Source organism: Arvicanthis niloticus, chromosome 21, assembly GCF_011762505.2.
Source record: "Arvicanthis niloticus isolate mArvNil1 chromosome 21, mArvNil1.pat.X, whole genome shotgun sequence".
In the NCBI taxonomy this organism is placed as follows: domain Eukaryota; kingdom Metazoa; phylum Chordata; class Mammalia; order Rodentia; family Muridae; genus Arvicanthis; species Arvicanthis niloticus.
This window is the reverse complement of record NC_047678.1, coordinates 43,751,294-43,771,831: the sequence shown is the minus strand read 5'-3', so window position 1 is coordinate 43,771,831 and position 20,538 is coordinate 43,751,294. Positions and strand designations below refer to the sequence as shown.

Sequence of the window (20,538 nt, the reverse complement as noted above, 5' to 3'; positions counted from 1 at the left end):
GACCACCTCACGTCCTTCTCTGACCTCTGTACACACATAAGGTACAGGCACATGTGCGTGTGCAAGAGCTAGACAGATGACTCAGTTTAAGAGTACTTGCTACTCTTGCACGGGCCCAGATTTAGTTCCCAGAACCCACATGGTAGCTGACAACCGTCCGTACTCCATCACATTCTTTTGGCTTCTGTAGGCACCAGGCACACAGGTAGAGCACATTCATACATGCAGGCAACACACTAAATAAAAATCTTGGGAGGAAGGAACACTAGTGCTATTCTCACTGAAAAGGCCAAAATCAAGGTCAGCAACATGGGGCAAACCAGCAAAGCCTCTGTCCAGTCTCTCTCCTTCCCTTCCAAGCTTGCCTGCTTTGAAGTATTAAATCAGCTTACCTTTGTCCTGGTTGAGTTCCACATCCTCCAGGAAGTCCCAGTCACCTCCCCTCTACCTCCCTGGTGTTCTCTCTACTGGCCACAAGAGATGTACTTCCTATACCTCCCAAAAGATCCCCATCTCCTGGTACTGATGCTTCTGTGTGTCTCTTCCCCTTGACTGAGCTACAGCCACTGACTTCTAGTGCAAAGGATACAGTCAAAGTGATGCACTCAAGATTGCTGGCTGTGACAAAATTATTGTCTGAAGAGATGAATGGCTTTCAGTCCAGAGTCAGCACAGACGGCCAACCCAACAAGTTGGGAGGAACTGAATCTCGTCACAGTGACAGTAGTCTTGAAAGAGGGTCTTGCCTGCTTCCAGTAGAATCTTAACTGTGTCTTGTGGAATGCTCTGAATCAAAGAAACTGAGACAATAAACACAGGCAAACACAGGCAGCCACAAGCTGCTAAGTGAGGTAACGACTTGTTACAGTGACGAGTTAATTAACAGGGTGAGGCCATTCAGAGCTGCTCTACGCTCACAGTGAACAAACAATACATTCAAGTTACCTACCACATTTTGCTGAAGTTCCTCCACTAGGAACCCAAAGAAATGGATTAAGGAAATATAGAAATTAATCTTTAAAGCATATATACACACACAAGTAAATATGAAAACACTGTACTTATGCACAAAGCACACACACATGTAGGTATATAAACATATGTACATCATGTGTATGAAACTTGAATGTCCTTACCAAGGAATCTTACCTCATTTCGCACATACAGGCAAGGGCTTCCTGGCTGTTCTATACTCAGCATGTCCCTGAGGCTCACGGACACCTTTCCATGTTTTCTATGAAAACAGTTTTTGAGACAGAATCTCATGTAGCATAAGCTGGCTTCAAACTCACTATGGAGCTGAGTTGATTTTCTTCCTCCCAAGTGCTGGGATTCCAGGTGTGGCCACCATGCCAGGTTTACAGAGCGCTGGGGATCATGCCTAGGGTTCTGTGAATGCTAGGTAAGTGTTCTAACAACAGTGTTACATGTTCAGCCCTGAACATACTTTCCACTACAGACTGGTTTCCCATTCATTGATCGCAATCTGTACCAATTATCCACCCATACTTCTTATCATCCTGTAACTATATCACCTTGAAACAAATTATAATTTGGAAGTACAGATACTTTTATGGATATTAAACATCACTAAATGTTATATATTACTAAATGTTGCCCTAGCCTTATCTACAAACCCCACAAAGCCATAAAGAGTGTCTAAGGTGATTACTGGAAAACAGCTTAGAAGCTATTGATCTTGTCTACTTATAGTGATTAGTATTTCTATAATGATCAAACATTGCTTTAAGATTAAAAAAATACCCATGATAAAAACAGAGAAACAATACCGACAGTGGCTAGAAAAGAATATGGCATTTTATTTTTGCATATGGATGTACAGTAAATGAGTTAAACAAGATCACCGCAGGGCTCTCAAACACTGATCACTTGCAGCCTAACCCTCTGACATTAGTCCTTGTAAAGCAGCCATGCTAGTGGTTCAGATTTGGTTTCCTGAAGCTGTTGACGTGAAGTGTGCTTACTGTAAAATGCCCAGTAGCTTACAGTATATTACAGCAGACACGGCCGGGCCTCAATGTCCATCATGGGAACACACTGTGCTTACTCACATGTCAGAACAGGTGGTTCTATCTGCTTACCCTATTGTAAGTTTAATGACTGATTTTAAGCTACACAGGATTTTCCCGGTTTCTAAAAGCAATAACTCTTATTGTTTATAAAAGACAATGTTGAAAAAAAGGTAATGTTAAAGGCGCTTTTAGAAATATTTAAGGATAATATAAGGTACTATTAGAAAAAAAACTCTACATATTTTAAAGCAAAACACTGATGTACTATATAACAGTGTTTAACTGAATTGTTTTAAGATAGTGCAATGATACTACCTTATATACTGCTCTAATATCTAAACCTCATAATTACAATTTTAATATATAATCTGTCTTACAACTATGCACAGCTTCTGAAGCGTAGTTTTCAGTCTGTTTTATGCATAAATTAAAGTTGGTCCTTGATTTGGAGAACTATGGCTACCTGGAAGCACTAAATTTCAGACACTTATTGACAGCCAACATAAATCTTGACAGGGTGATAAAGCCAGAGTGTCATGCATGAAAAAGCAATTGCTACCCCAAGTGAGAATCAAATCGAGCACAAGACCTTCTCTAAGGCCTGCATGTCTCAGTGAGTAACCAATAGTAATAATAATAAAATCCTACAAGCTATAGAGGAAGCAGTGGCTGGTCCAGTGTATTTCCTACAATGGAGTCGTTCTTAAAAGAGGCGACTTTGGACCTTTAGCATAAGAGACAGACTTTACATTCTTTGATTTCACTTATACCTTTTAAAAAAGATAAAATATATCTGAACTTTTCATGACATTTGAGCTGCTAGGGCACTGCAGCAGCTCAAGCTGGCTGAAGCCAAGAGGCAGCTACTAGAAACTTCAAATGACTCTAGGTCCCATTCTCCTCTTCCTTACTGTGAAATCACAACTTAGCAGACTACTTGACCTTTAAGAGACATTCTATAAGCATAGTAGAATTAGCATATTATTAAACTCTTAAGAAAAGCCCAAAGATACATGGAAAATAAGCTTGCTAACAGTGACTGCTTTACAATGGCAATAATGAAACAGAGCTAGAAAAATAATTTTGTTTTAAATAATGAAAGAAGTTAAATTTTTTAAAATATATTACTTATCTGTGAACTTCTGACTTGACATGAATAGATTTCTTCTGTTCTGTGAGCTGAATTTAAGCTACATTTTAATTATACTATAGCTTCAAATTATAAATATAACCATCCCAACAGTAAAGAGATCATCAAAGCAGTATTATCAGATCAATTCTAAGACATCACCCAGCCCAAACCACAAGAGGTACTTTTGGATAAAGGCTTTAAGAAGACCTTGGGCTCCTGTGGAAAGCAGGTCAGTAAAGACTCCAGTTCTGCATCATGGAGTCTTCCAAGCCAAGCCGCTTTCCACAAACACAAATTCAGTCTATCTTTTCTTTCTGGACCAGTCTGGGAGCATCAACAAAATCTTTGCCATTGTAAAGAATAATAAAAAATGTTCCAATGCTTGCAACTCCCCAGAATAGAACATATGCCAGTGTTTCTGTCCAAGTGTCACCTGTTGATATTAAAAACAAAGATAATACATCATTTGTTGATACCAGGTCTAGTGGTCAGTTATATAGTCCAATTTCACACTGAAGTTTATTAGCATGTCCACAGGAAAAATACAACTTCTTAAGTTTTAAACCAGGGGTCTCGGTTCTGTAGGCTCAACCATCAGCTGTGGGACCCTAAGAACTTGTGGCCTCTGTGACAAGTTCCCAGCAATACTGAGGCTCCTAATAGAGGCCACTGTGGGAACTGGACTACTCTCTTTCTAACTACCACACAAATCATAATTATCATTGAGATTAAATGCTTTACTAGCACAAGGAATTACTATTGACAGTTTAATCACAGTTCTGTGATCACTGAAATATTATCAAACTACCTATATAAAACACTCTTTACAGAATGTATTTTTTAAACTCAACTATATAAATCATAACATATTGCAACAGCATTTAACACAACTCTGCTGATTGAGTTTATAAAAGTTAGCAGCACCCATGAAGCAAAGACCTGTTTCATTTTTCTCTTTGAAGAGCTAACCTCCTCTCCTGCATCTGCTGGCCTCAAGTGTGGAGAAACACATGTAGAGTCAAATGGTCAGTCAGACTGTTCAAGGGAAGAAAGCCAGAGCACATCAGAGGTTGTGATGCATCTATATTCCCTCTTGAAGAACCAGCAAGGGCTGGAAACCAGCAACCCCTGTCTGCATACATTACCTGACAGGACACTATCCCCAGCATTCAGTATTAATTTACTCAAAATTATCCCTAAATTTGCAACATTATCAGTTTTCAAAGCTTCAAGTTTTAAAAGTTGTTATGCAGAGGCAGGTTATTGTTTGTCTGGGGAGTTGTCCTGGTTTCTACTGCAGAGAGGAATATCATAACCAAAAGCAACTTGAGAGAGGAAAGGCATTATGTGGTCTCTACAGTCCATCACTGAAGGAAGCCAAGGCAGAAACCTTGAGGCAGGAACTGAAGCAAAGACCGTGGAGGAAAGCTCCTTAATGGACTGCTCTCCATGGCTTGCGAGTTTGCATTATTACATAATCCAGGAGCAGGTGCTCAGGGGTGGCGCTGCCCACAGTGTACTAGGCCATTCCACATCAATCATTTATCCAGAAAATGCCCCCATAGACTTGCCTACAGGACAATCTTATGTAAGCATATTTTCAAGGGAAGGAAGTTCCCTCTTCCCAGAAGATTTTAGCTTGGGTCGAGTTGGGGAAAAACAAACAAACAAACAAACCAGGACAGGACTGAAGTAGGACCTCAAACATGCCTGCCCAGCAAGCACTGTGCTTCTTTAGACCAAGAATGAAGCTTCCTATAAGCTACTGGACACGGCCCAGAGGAACCCTCCTCTCACTCAGGCCTTATCCCTGCAGAAGCTCTTTAACCTATGGTGAGCACAGAAAACCAAACAAACCCATCTGACAGGGAGCTGCTCCCAGGGAACAAGCACCCACTGTGCAGTGTTTAAGACCCAAGTTAAATCCTTCCTGCCTGGGCCCAAGCACTGAGTAGATCCCAGGTGGCAGCTCTGCCCCTAATCTTACAAAACCCAGAGGAAGCAGGCCTCCCAGGAGCTCTAACCCGGGCAGTATCTTAGGTAAGGAGACAGCAACACCCGCCCCAAACAGGGAGTAACTGGGACCCACTAGTCCCAGGAAATCACTCCTGGCCTGGAGCACTGGTTCCTTCCTGTCTTCGCCTGAGCATTGAGTAGATCTTGGACCCCAGCTCTAACCCCAGTACTAACACCCACCCCATACAGTTCTGATACAACCAAGATAATGGAAGGACAGGCTCCAGTCAGAGACAGGGCAGGTAGCACTAAGGAAGCACTAAGGAGATCCAGATGGTGAAAGGCAAGCGCAAGAACATAAGCATCAGCAACCCAGGGTACTTAGCATCATTAGGACCTAGTTCTCCCACACTAGAAAGTCCTGAATTTCCCATATTACTAGGAAAGCAAGATTCAGATTTAAAATCACTTCTAATGATGATGATAGAGGACTTTAAGAAGTACATAAATAACACTCTCAAAGAATTTGAGGAGAACACAGGTAAACAGGTAGCAGCCCTTAAAGAAGAAACACAAAAATCCCTTAAAGAATTACAAGAGAACACAACCAAACAGGTGAAGGAATTGAACAAAACCATCCAGGACATAAAAATGGAAGTAGGAACAATAAAGAAATCAAAAAGGGAGACTACCCTGGAGACAGAAAACCTAGGAAAGAAATCAGGAGTCATAGACACAAGCATCACTGACAGAATACAAGAGATAGAAGAGAGAATCTCAGGTGCAGAAGATACCATAGAAAATATTGACACAACTGTCAAAGAAAACCCAAAATGCAAAAAGTTCTTAACACAAAACATCCAGAAAATCCAGGACACAATGAGAAGACCAAACCTAAGAATAATAGGTATAGATAAGAATGAAGATTCCCAACTTAACAAGCCAGTAAATATCTTCAACAAAATTATAGAAGAAAACTTCCCTAACCTAAAGAATGAGATTCCCATAAACATACAAGAAGCCTATAGAATGCCAAATAGACTAGACAGAATAGAAATACTTCCCGTCACATAATAATCAAAACACCAAATGAACAAAACAAAGAAAGAATATTAAACGCAGTAAGGGAAAAAGGCCAAGTAACATATAAAGGCAGACCTATCAGAATTACACCAGACTTCTCATCAGATACTATAAAATCGAGAAGATGCTGGACAGATGTCATACAGACCCTAAGAGAACACAAATGCCAGCCCAGGCTACTATACCCAGCAAAACTCTCAATTACCATAGATGGAGAAACCAAGATATATATTCCACGACAAAACCAAATTTAGACAATATCTTTCCACAAACCCAGCACTATAAAGGATAATACCAGGAAAGCTCCAATACAAGGAGAGAAATTATACCCTAGAAAGAGCAAGAAAGTAATCCTCTTCCAACAAATCCAAAAGAAGATAGCCACACATTAATTCCAGCTCTAATAACAAAAATAACAGGAAGAAACAATCACTGTTCCTTAATATCTCTTAACATCAATGGACTCAATTCCCCAATTAAAAGACATAGGCTAACGGACTGGATTTGTAAACAGGACCCAGCATTTTGCTGCATACAGGAAAACTACCTCAGAGATAAAGACAGACTCTACTCTAGAGTAAACAGCTGGAAAACAATTTTTCAAGCAAATGGTCCTAAAAACAAGCTGGAGTAGCCACTCTAAAATCTCCAGCCCGAGAACACAAAGAGAGGGACTCATGGCTCCACCTGTACAGGTAGTTGAGGGTGGCCTTGCTAGGCATCAGTGGAAGTGGACGGCCTTGGTGCCTGAAAGTTTGGATTCCCTAGTGTTGGGACATTTGAGAGCAGGGAGGCGGGAATGAGAGAATGGTGGGAGGACACCCTCATAGTAATAGGAGGAGGGAGGATGGGATAAGGGGTTTTGGGGGAGAATGGGAAAAGAGATAACATTGAAAGGTAAATAAAATATCCAATTAAAAAAAAGTAGATAATGGGTCTGGCAATTGTAGTTGAGTACTCGAGACTTTTTGTCAAAAAAGAATATTAAATTAAATAAAAAATTACGGGGATTTTGTATAATCCTCAAGGACAAGGTATTGTGGAAGAGACCCATGGAACTTTAAAAAGATTGGTGAGACATACTGTTGCTGAGACAAAGAATGATGCCGACCTGTGAGCTTGCTGAGTGCCCTGACAGGGGTGACTGGGAAGCTGTATTGGACATATGTTCCTGACCCACCTTTGCTTGCCTATATCCCAGATGGGACAAGCTGCCTTGCCTCAAGTTTTTAGACCTTGTGGGATAGAGAATCGAAAGGAGAAACTATATCTCTTGTATTCTTCTTAAAGGTGCCCAGCTATTAGGACTCAATCATGTACTGGTCTAGAAATCAAACCAATATGGGAAATAACAGTCTACTTTTGGAAGACTGGATCTGGACTTTGTCAGGAACATATTTGGAAGCTAGCTGTAGCTTGCTATGATGTTAGGATAGCAAGAGATAATGATGTTGGGACAGGATCTGGATTTCAAACAAGGGTTAGTGCATGTTTTAAAGCTCTTTTAATTGTCAAGCTAAAATTGGTTTTGTCTCTTCTACAGCATTTATTGTAGGTTGTATTGACTGTATAATTTCCAATTATGTTAGTGTGTTGAAACCTGGCATGTCTGTTACGGGGGTCTATCAACCAGATTTCGTCTCACTGCCCTGAGTATTAGAAAACCTTGATTCTCTGAAAAAAGCTTGAAAGTGCTGGAAGAAGTGAGTTAGGCTTTAAGCAGAAGCAAGAGGGTAGCAGGCTTGATTATTGCTGGTGTAACGGCTTTAATTCCATTAATTGTTAGCACCATTGCTTCTGCAATAGCATTGACACAAGGAGTTAAGACAGCTATTTTTGTTAACCATCTAGCAAAAAATGTTACTAATGTATTGAGTATATACAAAAGGATTTATATAGGTATCTGGAACAGCGAATGATGCTCTATAACCCATTCAAATTATCTGAAGGAGGTTCAGGGTTCAGGAGTTAGAAGCCATCCCAAGTGTCATGACAAATATCATTGGAGTAGTGTTACTTTTGAATTCACAATGACTATCATTATAATTAGAAAAAAAGTTTAAAGACACCTGTAGGATATTTGGCATAATCCTAACACTTCTTTGGGTGTGTTAACTTTGCATAATGAGTTTATGAATTTAAAGAATGCTGCTCTGTTGACCTTTGATGCTGCAGATAATGCTGATAAAATTATACATGGCCTGAGCTCAGTATTTCCATTTTGGACAAACCTCAGGAATGGCATATCTAGCTTGATCAGGCTAGCCCTTCTTGTCCTGGGAATACTTTTATGCCTGCCCATCATGTAAAAGCTTATCTTTAACAACATCAACATGTTGGCAGCCAAAGTACATGGCTTCAACCTGAAAATGGACCCCCAGACAGAATTATTAAATTAACAGGCTGGCAAGCCAAGGATGGGTAAGATTCTGCACAGAGCCTTACCAACCTAAGACAAAAGTGCATTGCCTTTGATAATGCATATTCCATGATGGGTAAGGAAGGCATTCTTGTCAGAACGACCTAAGACAGGCTCAGTCTTGTTAATGAAATAAAAAAGGGGGAGAGGTGGAGAGCCTTTGGGGCTGCTTGGCAAGAAGCTGACATGGGCCAAGGACAAGGAATATGACATTGGCCAAGGACAAGGAAGTAGGCTTCAAGCAGGAATCTGACATTAGACTAGAACAAAGAAGTAATTTCAGGTAGGAGTCTAAATCATAGGCTACAACAAAGAGGGAATCTCAGGCAGGAATCTAAATATTAGGCCAGAACAAAGAAGTAATTTCAGACAGGATTCTAAAATTTCAGACTAGAACAAGGAAGTAGGCTTCAGACATGAAAATGACCTTAAGCTAGGATAGGAAAGTAGGCTCAGATACTTTGGTCATCCTGATAAGCCTTTAGAAGCAGTGATCATGGAAGTGTTCAAGTAACTGGTTTAATGCCTTGCTTTTTCTTTGACTATTTGTGTTTATTGTATTGCTTGTTCCTCAACTATCTGCATCTATTGTATTGCTAGACCCTCAACCTAGAACTGACCTTATACATGCATGTAATCAGAATGGTATAAAAGCATAAAGGAAGAAGGGGTATAGGATAGGGGGTTCTAGGGAGAAGAAATGGGGAAAGGAGATGACATCTGTACTGTAAATAAATAAAATATCCAATAAAAAAATAAAAAATAAAAAGACCCAAGTCAAACAAAGATCCAGGGAGTGACTGAAACCAGTTGTTGGCCTTGGAGCACTTAGCACATGCTGCCTGGATTTGTCCTTTTCTTTCCTGCTATAAAACCTGACACAGAGTCACAACCATACCGTAAGCAATTCCTATCCCTTTCTGTGTTTTCACTGTAGGTAAGAATGGGTTCTCAAGTTTTAGAAGGTTGACGAATATACTACAGAGACTATATTGAAACAAAGACAATACTGTCTGTCTGGCTTTTTGCACTAATTTGCTAACTAGGATAGCAAGTTACTATGTTTTTTTTCCCTCTATTCAACATTGTAGTATTTTATCAAACCATGTGGTAATTGTTTACAGTGCTAAACTCTGATGAGGGCAGAGATGTATGGCACCGAGCCTCTTAAGAAGTGCAGGCTGATAGTAGTAGAGACTAGGATGGTGGTGGTCAGATGCCAATCCCTAATTCAGAAAACACCTGAGGGTTTAGATAAGCCCAGACATAGCAGACAAAACAATGAACATAATAGTCTCTGCCTCAAAAATCTGATGATTGGATGGTAAAGATAAGTGAAAAAATCATTCTATGCAGAAAAATACATATAGGTCACCAGGAGGAGAATCTACCTCTAAAAAAATCCATTTCTGAGTTCAGTGAGAAGCGCTGTGGAAGACAAGCACAGGGAGTGCTGCAGAAAGCCAAGATTCTACATGAAGAACAACAGGGGTAGGGTTAAAGAGCACCTGCAGGGACCGTCAACACTGCTTTACATGCAAGTCTCAGGACAGCCAGGGCTAACCAGAGACCCAGTTTTAAGAAACAAAACAAACATCAAAATATTATGAATGGGGCCTCAGAAAACTGCTCAGTGGGTGAAGGCACTTGTCACACAGGCATGGTAATCTGAATTTGATCCCTAGAATCCACTGTGCAAGGAGAGAAACAACTCTGCCAGAGTTCTTCTCTGACCTCTGACCTCTACATATCACCACTGCCTTACCCAAGCAACATATTCAAACACATACAAATAATAATTACTGGAAAATATTATGAAGGGTTAGCTTATTTCTAGCAGGCAGAATGACAATTTTCTTTTCATTTTGCCTGGTTATGTTCTCTATAATTATTATGTATTATTTTGGTAACAAAAAAAATTTATAAAAACCTTAAGTTAAAAAAACAGGGCCAGCCAGATGGCTTAGTAGCTAAAGGTACTTGTTTTGCAAGCCTAGTAAGTGGAGTCTGACCCCTGTATGTAAAAATGGGAGAACTAATTCCACAAAGTTGTCCTCTAACCTCTATATGGGCACCCCTCACATGATAATAGTAATTCAAGGTGCTGGGGGAGATAAGGGAGAAGAAGAATCACTAAAACACTTGATTTGAAAATGCCGTAATGATATCAAATAGCCTGTATGTTAATTTAAAATAAAAGAAAGAAAATGATATTCTAAACAAAAAATCACCACTACCACTAACAATAACAACGAAAACAACAACAGGAAACTAGCAAGAGTTAGAGATGTGTCTTAGTGTGCAGTGATGCCTCGTACTACACACATACATACAAAATAAAACCCAGTTATCAAACCACTCATTAAACTTAATAAGTAAACACCTAGTGCTGCATGCACTCAAGACTCAAGCGCATTATCTACGGCAAGCACTGTGGCACAGCCTTAATCACAGCACTGGGCAAACGTGGGCAGATTTTTTTTTTTTTAGTTCAAGGCCAGCTTGATCTACATAGAGAATTCCAAGCCAGATAGAGATAAACAGTAAGACCCCGTATCAAAAGGAAAAAGGAAAAAAACCAAAAACAGAATATGAAACAAGAGTCCACTTACCAGCCATAAGCAAACAGATGATGCACATTGAAAAGGCAACAACCATGATGATAGGCAACTGAAAAATATAATTCAAAGACACAGCTGTTAGGAATAATCAGTGGTTATAAAACCATCCAGGTCCACTTAGCCTGGAAAAGTGCAAAACTTCTGCAGGCTCATTCATACACACAAGGTTTTTTTTTTTTTTTTCCTCTAGGAGGTAGGTTCCAGTTTTAAACTGCTTCAATCGCAGTGACAAAAGTCTTCATACTGATAAAGTTATGAGATCTAAGAAAGGATGCTTCTGCTCCAAACCTGGTCAAATACTGTATAGGACAACAGACCTCTCTTCTATCCAGGGCACTTTGCCATCTGGTATATGGCCCCAGAGAAGCTGCAAAGTCTTGTGAATACAGGAGAAAAGAGAAGCAAAGTATCCCAGACACACTTTGCCTTTCATTTACAAATTTATCTCTAGCAATTCCCTGATCACAAGAGGATTGAAGTTCTGAAAAAAGAACTCCTGTGTTTGTTCGAAAAAAGGATGTATGGTAGAGTCATGAAAGAAAATAGATACACAGTTTTTTTTTTCTGTACTATAGTCTTCTCTTCAGGAGGGAAATATAAGTATATATTCCATTTATAACAGCATGCAATGTTTTCAACAGAGGTGTTTTCTATACCTTCAGACATAATACTTCCAATCCTAAAAATCATACAAAGTTTCTTACCGCCAGGAATTTCCAGTCCCTTGGAACACTTAAAGGACTATGAGATTCTAATTCATCCACTGAATAGTTTCCAAGAAATAAGTCTATGGAATCCTGGAAAATAAATGAAATTGTGAACTTTCCAAACTTAATTTGACTACACTGAGCAATAATGCAAAGAGAGAATCATTCAATAGCAGTAAACCAACCAACCAACAAACAAAACCATCAAATGCAACTTACTTGTCTAAATCCATCAGAAAAGTTGTTCTTGTAATACCGTAATAATGAGTTGAAGCCATCCATTAAAAGTCCTAACTGAGTTCTTTTTCCAGTTCTGGTTAAAAAAAGATCCAGTTTTAAATTATATACATGCACACTAAATTATCAGTTTTATGACCTGTGACTGTTACAGAAATACATGATCAGCAAAGATACTAAAAATTATCCCTGAAAATACAGACAAGTCAGTATTTTTACAAGTCAGTAGCAAGAAATATATATAGTGTCCCCTTGTAACTATAAAGAACCTACTAGACACTACTCTACAGATGTTCAAGTGCCTCATATAAAAAGTGTAGTGGCTGGGCAGTGGTGGTGCACACCTTTAATCCCAGCACTTGGGAGGCAGAGGCAGGCGGATTTCTGAGTTCGAGGCCAGCCTGGTCTACAGAGTGAGTTTCAGGACAGCCAGGGCTACACAGAGAAACCTTGTCTCGAAAAAAAAAAAAATTCATAAAAGGTGTAGTGTTTCCACACACCCTATTCATACCCTCCTATCATTTCTAAGTTACTTATGATGTCTAATACAATGCAAGTATGAAGCAAATAGATACTATCCTCTATTACTGAGGAAATGATATAGAAAAAAATCTGCACATGCTCAGAACAGACACAAATACTTTTTCATGAACACTTTGGTTAGTGGTTGGCTGAAACCATAGATTCAACCCATGGACAAGAAAGTCAACTGTATTTGTTCTCTGAACATTACCAAAGTAGACACAAGAAAATGAAATAGTTTTAGCTACAAAAACAAGAACTATGAAAAGAAGTACAGCCTCTGTCAGGAGGTATAAAACAGCACAGAACTAGGAACCACATATGGTCTCAGGGATCTCTACAATGTTACAGAAAAGACCCAAAGGTGCTGAGAACAAACAGCAGGAGCAGAGCAGGAGCAGAGCAAGAGCAGGAGCATGGTTGAGAGCTTCACAGAGGTGCAGTTCACAGGCTGTGTCCCAAACCTGTGGAATCAGACTGGTGACTGAGGTGCAAAGTGATGTCTGAGAAGCACCATAGAGCCCTCAACCCTCTCTGCATCAGACTGTCCTAACGGAGCCTAGAACCCACCAGTGCCCAAGCTTTGTCTTCAGTGATCCTGACATGACAGCTCTAGTGAGGTCCAGGTGCTTGGCTTATAGAACTGTTTCCTGAAAGCTGACCATGGAACTCCAGAAAGCATTGGGACTACAAGCCACTGATGTGGAATTTAGGTTAAAAGTGTGGCTTACCTTGTAAAATCAGTCTTCAAGGCACCGGTTCCCGCATACTGTTTGGCACAAGCATTAGCATTATCGGCCCAGGCTTTGGGGAAAACAAACAAAGAAAGAAATAAACAAAAACAGCTGATAATGATTAAGGTGTCAACGAAAGTTTTAATGCAAAATATTAATTTCAAAATTTGAACAACTTTGTTCCTACTAAGAAATTACCTACCATTTTTGTAAATCTTCTCAAATTCATCTTGTTCTTCAAGCTTTTGTCCCACATGCAAAACTCCTAGTCTCTAGAATAAGAATCACACCCATATTTATGAGGTTTTAGTAGACCTGACTTAGGAAGAAAAGGCAATAGTCCCCAATCCTATCACAGGGGTTCTTTTCCTGCTGGTGCAAAGCACAGGTGTGCTTCAGCTTGTCAGCGCTTGCTCTGTCTACCCACTACAGACCGTGGGAGGCCCCAGAACAACAGGGACAGTAGCTCGATGGTGTCAGGAGAAGGAAGAGAAAAGTGAGAGATGCTATGAGATTGGAGTCATCACTCCCTCCTTCCCTTCCATTCCATCTGCCCTCCTCAGCTCTTATACCCCAAGCTTCCACATCCAAGTCATGGACGACTTTACACCCCAAGGACCTCTAAGACTGATGAGCGCTACATATCAATCCTCCCCTAAACATGAGCATATGTACACGTGCATGAATGCACGAACACACACTCTTTTATAAAATTTCAAGGGTTGCTGAGTCCCTAAATCCCCTTATCAATGAACTCTTTGGGGTCTACCAACCACATATTGGGAAGCCCTGTCCTCGATTCTGTTTCAAGTCATCAGCCCTCTGAACCACCTCAGTTAACACCTCACTATGTCTTGATCAGTGTGAGTCAGAACGCCCACAGTAGCTTTTAGCTGAGCAAAAACTGCCACTACAGGAGGAAAAAGAACAATAGGAGAGCTCCCCCACTAGCTGACGAGACTGCTGCCCAAAGATGAAGTTACTATGTTCCATCAAACTGTGTCTATCACGTGAACTAGATTACAGAACCTGATTCAGCAGACTGTTTAATCTGCCATGGGACCAAACCATTCCTAACCCTTTTCAACTGAAAATGACAGCTGAAGTATCTTTACTAGACTGACACAGCACAGCACAAACTAGAGACTGCTCGTTACTCCTTTGGCACAGTTATCTTATGACTCAAGAAAAATTCATTCTAAAGTAGAAACCAAAATTTCATGAGTATTAGAAAACTGTCATTTTCTGATTTTTATCCTTTAAATACTTACAAATTTTTATCTAGACATTTGAAACATACTTTGTCCCTCACAACAAATGCCAATGTGATTTAGAAATCTAGGCTCATCTCATATATATAAAATAATGTCAGAAACTTTAAACTAAGAAGCTAATGTTCCTTGTCAGAACAAGAGATTAAAAAAAACAAAACACAAACAAAAAATCATAAATTTTTGTCCTTTTTTTTTTGAGACAGGGTCTCAAGTTGTCCAGGGTAACCTGGATTTCCCTGCTTTACCTCCAAATGCTATGACTATAGCTATGTACCACAGAACTCAGTCTATGTGGGGGTCAAATCTAGGGCTTCACTCATACTAAACAAGCACTCTACCAACTGAACTATAACTCCAAAACAATTTTGATATACTAATAAATTAGGAATAAAAGGTTGGTATAGTAACACAGGTTTGTAATCACAGAATTCAGGAAGCTGAGGCAGGGCAATCAGGAGTTGGAAACCTACATGTGCTACAGAGTGAGCCTGCCTCAAAAACAAAGAGTAAAACAAAGGAACAGGCAGGTCTTACACAAACTACCTAATGCAGCTCGAGTTCAATGGAACGGACTCACTTATTCATGGTGACATCAACATCAACTGAAAGTAATATACTTGTTCTCTTTAATTCTGTAACTTTAGTTATCAACCTGACATAATCTATCGTCAGTTGGGAAGAGTCTCAAAGAGGGGTTGTTTAGATTAAGGTAACCTGTGGGTTAATCTGCAGGAGGCTGTCTTTATTACACTGCAGATGTGGGCACCCCAGCTCGAAGATGAGGAACACCCTGTCTTTATTACACTGCAGATGTGGGCACCCCAGCTTGAAGATGAGGAACACCACTCCTTTGGGTCCTGAACTGTGAGAACAGGGGAAAGTGAGCTGAGCATTAGCAAGAATGCAAGCATCTATCCATCCCCCCCCAGCCAGCCCTCCCTCTCTCTCTGCCCTTGACTATGGCTGTAACTAGCTGCTTCAGGTTCCTGATGCATTGACACCCCCATGTTGTGTAACAATTTCCTCCAAGATAAAACATTCCGTCTTGCAGGGAAGTTTCTTATGACTAAGGAAGTAAACAGCTCGGTAGCGTCAGCAAGTCACTGAAACTGACCAGAAACACTAGGTGTAAACTGACTCTCCCCAACTTATATAAATGGTAAGGACTGCTGAGACACCCTCAAAACCACAAGATGGTTGGAAGAGACTCTTCAGCCTTTCAAGCTGCCTGTAAGTCAGGTAGTATCCCCCAGGTTTGCAGTATCACGAGCCATCGCCTGGTGTTAGGGTGGGCTTTCGGTGATACAGCCGTGTTTGAGTTATTTCTGCTCCCATAAGTAACCCCTCACTCACACTCCTGTAACCCCAATAAACTCAAATTCGCCAAGTTGGACTTCAGTGGTGACCCTTACTTTGTTCTGTTCTGGATTCCCTATCTGGAATGAATACACAATTTGTTCATGTCTCCCCAGGGCTACACTCATAAGATACTTCACAGGGATGGACTGCAACCTGGAACTCTGAGCTGGAGTAAACCTTTGCTCCCTAGATTGATTTGTCAGCTTACTTAATCAAAGTGACTGGAAAGGCAACTAAAACACAAAGGCAAGTATCTGAGTTAATAATATTAAAAATAGATACATTCTCTATAGTATTACTTAAATATAATAACATAAATGGTTTGATAAATTATAGTTCAATATATACTATTAAAACTATGACTACATAAATACTAAAGGAAAATGGTGCAGTAAAAACTACAAATGTGCTCTGATGGTAGTTATGGACAACTTGTACAACAATAATGGCAAGGCACAAATATAAAATGTCAGGTTAGGGTGCGGGCAACGTGAGTACCTTTTGTTGCTGGTTTTCAAAAGTAAAGGTTCTATATTTTTTTTTAACTACATTTTTTTTCAATAAAGTAATATTCACCTGCAGCTGTGCCTGAAGGGAGCGTCGAGCTAATAGACTCTGTATCACATTCGTTCTGTCTAGACAATCCATGCAGTTGCTGCGGAAAACTCCTTCCTGGTTTGTCACCACCTTGCCAGCAGAGTCTACTAAAAAATAACTGAAACACATTTGTGTGAGCACTCCTATACCAAAGTACACTAAACACATCAATGACACTGCTCCTAGGACACAGGTCTGTCTCACAGGGAGACCTTATTAAAACCCATAAATTACAAGATCAGATGGAGTCAACAGTCAAGCATTTTTTTTCTAGACAAAACGGGAATATGAATAGCTGAGGCAATAGCCCATTTCTAAAACAGCTTTTATAGACGCCATCACACATAGAGAAGCGCGGAGAGAACAGTGATGGACCTATTGCTATGGAAACCAACCATATTTCCTAAGGTCTCTTTAACATGATTATTTCACCATGTCCCAACATAAAAATCTCTATCAGAATCTGAGTTACAAATGAAAATTCTTAGCCCTGACAATCAACAGAATCAGAACCTTCTGAAGCAAAGGTTGCAAAAAGTATTTAAAATGTTTTTTTCTCTTTTAAAATGGATGACTATGCAATCAGAGAAAATAGAAAAAGTACATTGTTTTTTAAAATCCATTTTTCCTTTCCCCTAATCACTCATATATGTATGTGTACAGTAGTCAAGCATGGTAACAAGCTCCTGTGATGTTTTTACTTTTTAACAAGATCTCAGATAACACTATGAACTAAAAAAAAAAAAAAATGGTTTCAAGACATTCCATTGATTAAGAACATGGACACTGGCAACAATCAATCTGTTGCCAGCCTTAGCACTCTGACCAACTTCCTGGATGTATAACTTTAAATAGCAGGTTTTTTGTTTTGTTTTGTTTTTTTTCAAATACTCAAAACAGAGGTACTAGTAAAACTGTAAGGTCTGAATGACAGAAAACATAACATACAAACCAAATATCTAGCAAAGTCTATATGGCTTAGTTTGAAAACTAGAAAACTAGAAAGTAAAATTATACCCCCAAATCCAAAAGTTTCATCAAAGCTAAATTGAAATGGTCATCTTGGGAAGAAGGTATTTAGACAGACAGCCACTTCACATAACGTCTTTGCAGTACAAGTGAAACCGGCTCCAGCTAGGGAACACACATGTGCATGTATGAGTGTGAGCACACACAATGTCACTAGTACACATACAGAAGGTTTATAAACATGACCACACAGAAAAGTCTAGTGGGTATTATTATCAGTACTTCACAAATGGAAAGACAATCGTTTAAGGATGTCCATCAGGTCCCTAGATCATGCGGCTGACTAACTAGGAATGACCTGAGACCCGGACATCTACTACCTCAAAGCCACTGGAACAGAAATACTCCTTGAGAGATCACCCAAATCCTTCCAGCAAATGTTCCAGCCCACCTGAGGAGCAGTCGGCAGCCATGCCGGCGGCGCTGGAACATTCAGTCCTCCTCTCATCCTCTCTTGTGCTGTTGTTGACTGGCCTTTTGAAATGAGTGTTGTAGGACATTTGATCACACTATGAAACCCAAGATTGTATACTGGAGAAACCTGTCTCTAGTGTGACTCAGCCCTACTACAGACTTATATTTTAACCCAAGAGCTTTCTGTTTATTGTAAATAAGATTAAATAAAGTCAACCATAGGTCAAGAGACGGAGCAAGCAACCAGCTGATAGAGAATGACCGTAGGAAAACACCATAGAGAGTGGGAGGAAGTCATGAGGTTGGATAGAGAGACGCACAGGAAGTAGAGAGGAAGGACATTCAGTTTGAAGGATTTTTGAGACAGTGTGGAGAAGAATAATGAGCTTTTTCCTTCTGAGATATCAGTTGAGTAGGAAGGTCAGCTGGGTGCTTTCTCTGCCTCTTTGAGCTAGTAGGCTTTCACCACAGTGTCTGCCTCTTAAGTCTTTATTTGGTAAACTGAATGTTTGGGATTGTGTTTTTTAAAGAAACAACAAACAAGGTATCTGTATAGCCCTGACTGTCCTGGAACTCCTAATATAGAAAAGGCTGGTTTCAAACTCACAGAGATCTGCCTATGTCTGCTTCCAAGTGTTGGGGTTAAAGGTGTGCACCATTGCTGTGTCCTCAACCCCATTCCTGCATGACAGCAATTACTGGAGAAGCTAGGGAGCCATCCCCTGGAACAACAAAGCCAAGCCCAGCCAGTCTCTTCTCTAATAGCCAACCACAGCACAAATCTATGTATCACACTTCACTAGCTGTGCTCATGACAGAATGTCACAAGAAAAAAATTAAACTATACTTGATAGCTATGTATATTAACATATTTTAAAAAACCAAACAAATGCTCAGAGAGATAACTGAAATTTAAAAGTACATTTGGTATATGGTATACAACAAGTACATGGGGAGTTCCAGGGTAGAACTATCACAGAGGTAAAAAAAAATAATAGATTGGTGTATAAACTGTTTTGGCTTTAAAGTAAGTAAGACCGATATATGTAAAGGAAACAATAAACCCATGAACACTAAAATATGTGGCAAACATTCAAAAAATACCACAATGATATTCAAATCTTTTGTTCCACTAATCCTACATTGAAGAGTTTTTTTTTTTTTTTTTTTTTTTTTTTCTTTTTTTTTTTTTTTTTTTGGTTTTTCGAGACAGGGTTTCTCTATGTAGTTCTGGCTGTCCTGGAACTCACTCTGTAGACCAGGCTGGCCTCGAACTCAGAAATCCTCCTGCCTCTGCCTCCCAAGTGCTGGGATTAAAGGCGTGCGCCACCACCGCCCGGCCGAGTTTTTTTTTTTTTTCTAGGTAAAATTTTAACACAAGTGAAAAGATAAACACATATTCATCCAACTAGGACCACTTGCAGCACTCGTTCAGGGATAAGGAAAGGACCCAGACACTATGTGATAGGAAGCATCTGTCAGGCTCAGAGAGAACACTGAAAAACATCGTTACAAAGGCTCCTAACAGAATGGTGCGATAAAATGACAGACCAGCAAAAGCAAAATAGCAATAAACCAACTGTGATTATGTAAAAATTTGGAAAATACTACTTAGAATAGTCCTGACATCAGCCCATTTGTAAGAATTTAGAGTTATTCTTAATCAACAACATTCTTCCAATATGAAAAATTAAAATAATAAAACAGCATATATAAGCCCTGACAACCCGGTGAAACAAATCTGCTAAATTATATATAATTAGTAAGACTGACCTATACATTTTTCTCTCTCCGCTTACCGCTCTAAAGTGATATGGCTTACCTTAACTCATCCTGCATTTCTGCTACTTGATCCAATAAAATACTCAGTCGATCCCATCTCATATTTTTACACTCCTTATGGAAGTCAAAGGCAATATATCTACCAAAAAACCAAAAAAACAAAATACTCAAACAGATAAGACCATTCAATTTTCTTCTATTAATAACACCCCTATAAGGTGACTGTTCTATATTAGAGCACACATAATGCTTAGGAATATTCCAGAGGCCTGCAGATAACAGTAGATAACACAGCAAACATGAGTGGAGCAGATATCTTGTGAAGTACTGAGGTGTGCACTTCAAGAGGGGAATCCAACTGAGTAACATGGACTTTCTATCCCTGTGTGCAATGTGCTTTCTTCTCATCATTTTTCAGATCAGCACGTTCAAAGTATTGAGACTCAGCTCAGTCCATGGTGGATTAGGCTGGGTATCTGTTGTGTACTAGGGGTTGTAAGAAGTGCAGGGAAGCAAGACAGTCCCTGTAGTGTTAACTACTGTCCAACGCAACTACCCCATTCCCAAAAACATCACTTTCCTTTACCATCTATACATACATACGAATGCACAGAAAAAAATTGTCAATCTTTACAATTA

General features: G+C 39.7%; 1 protein-coding gene across 1 annotated transcript in view; it reads right to left on the bottom strand.

The window, feature by feature from the left end:
* Positions 1-1,800: 1,800 nt before the first annotated feature.
* Sacm1l (SAC1 like phosphatidylinositide phosphatase) overlaps positions 1,801-20,538 on the bottom strand; it is a 69,118-nt gene continuing 50,380 nt past the window's right edge. The window contains exons 13-20 of the mRNA XM_034484076.2: positions 19,940-20,038; positions 16,654-16,792; positions 13,647-13,716; positions 13,442-13,514; positions 12,171-12,264; positions 11,949-12,041; positions 11,236-11,293; positions 1,801-3,598 (exon numbers count right to left, since the gene is read on the bottom strand). Coding sequence (XP_034339967.1) covers positions 3,462-3,598; positions 11,236-11,293; positions 11,949-12,041; positions 12,171-12,264; positions 13,442-13,514; positions 13,647-13,716; positions 16,654-16,792; positions 19,940-20,038 — 763 coding nt within the window. The 3' untranslated portion in view covers positions 1,801-3,461. The remainder of the gene's footprint in view (positions 3,599-11,235; positions 11,294-11,948; positions 12,042-12,170; positions 12,265-13,441; positions 13,515-13,646; positions 13,717-16,653; positions 16,793-19,939; positions 20,039-20,538) is intronic.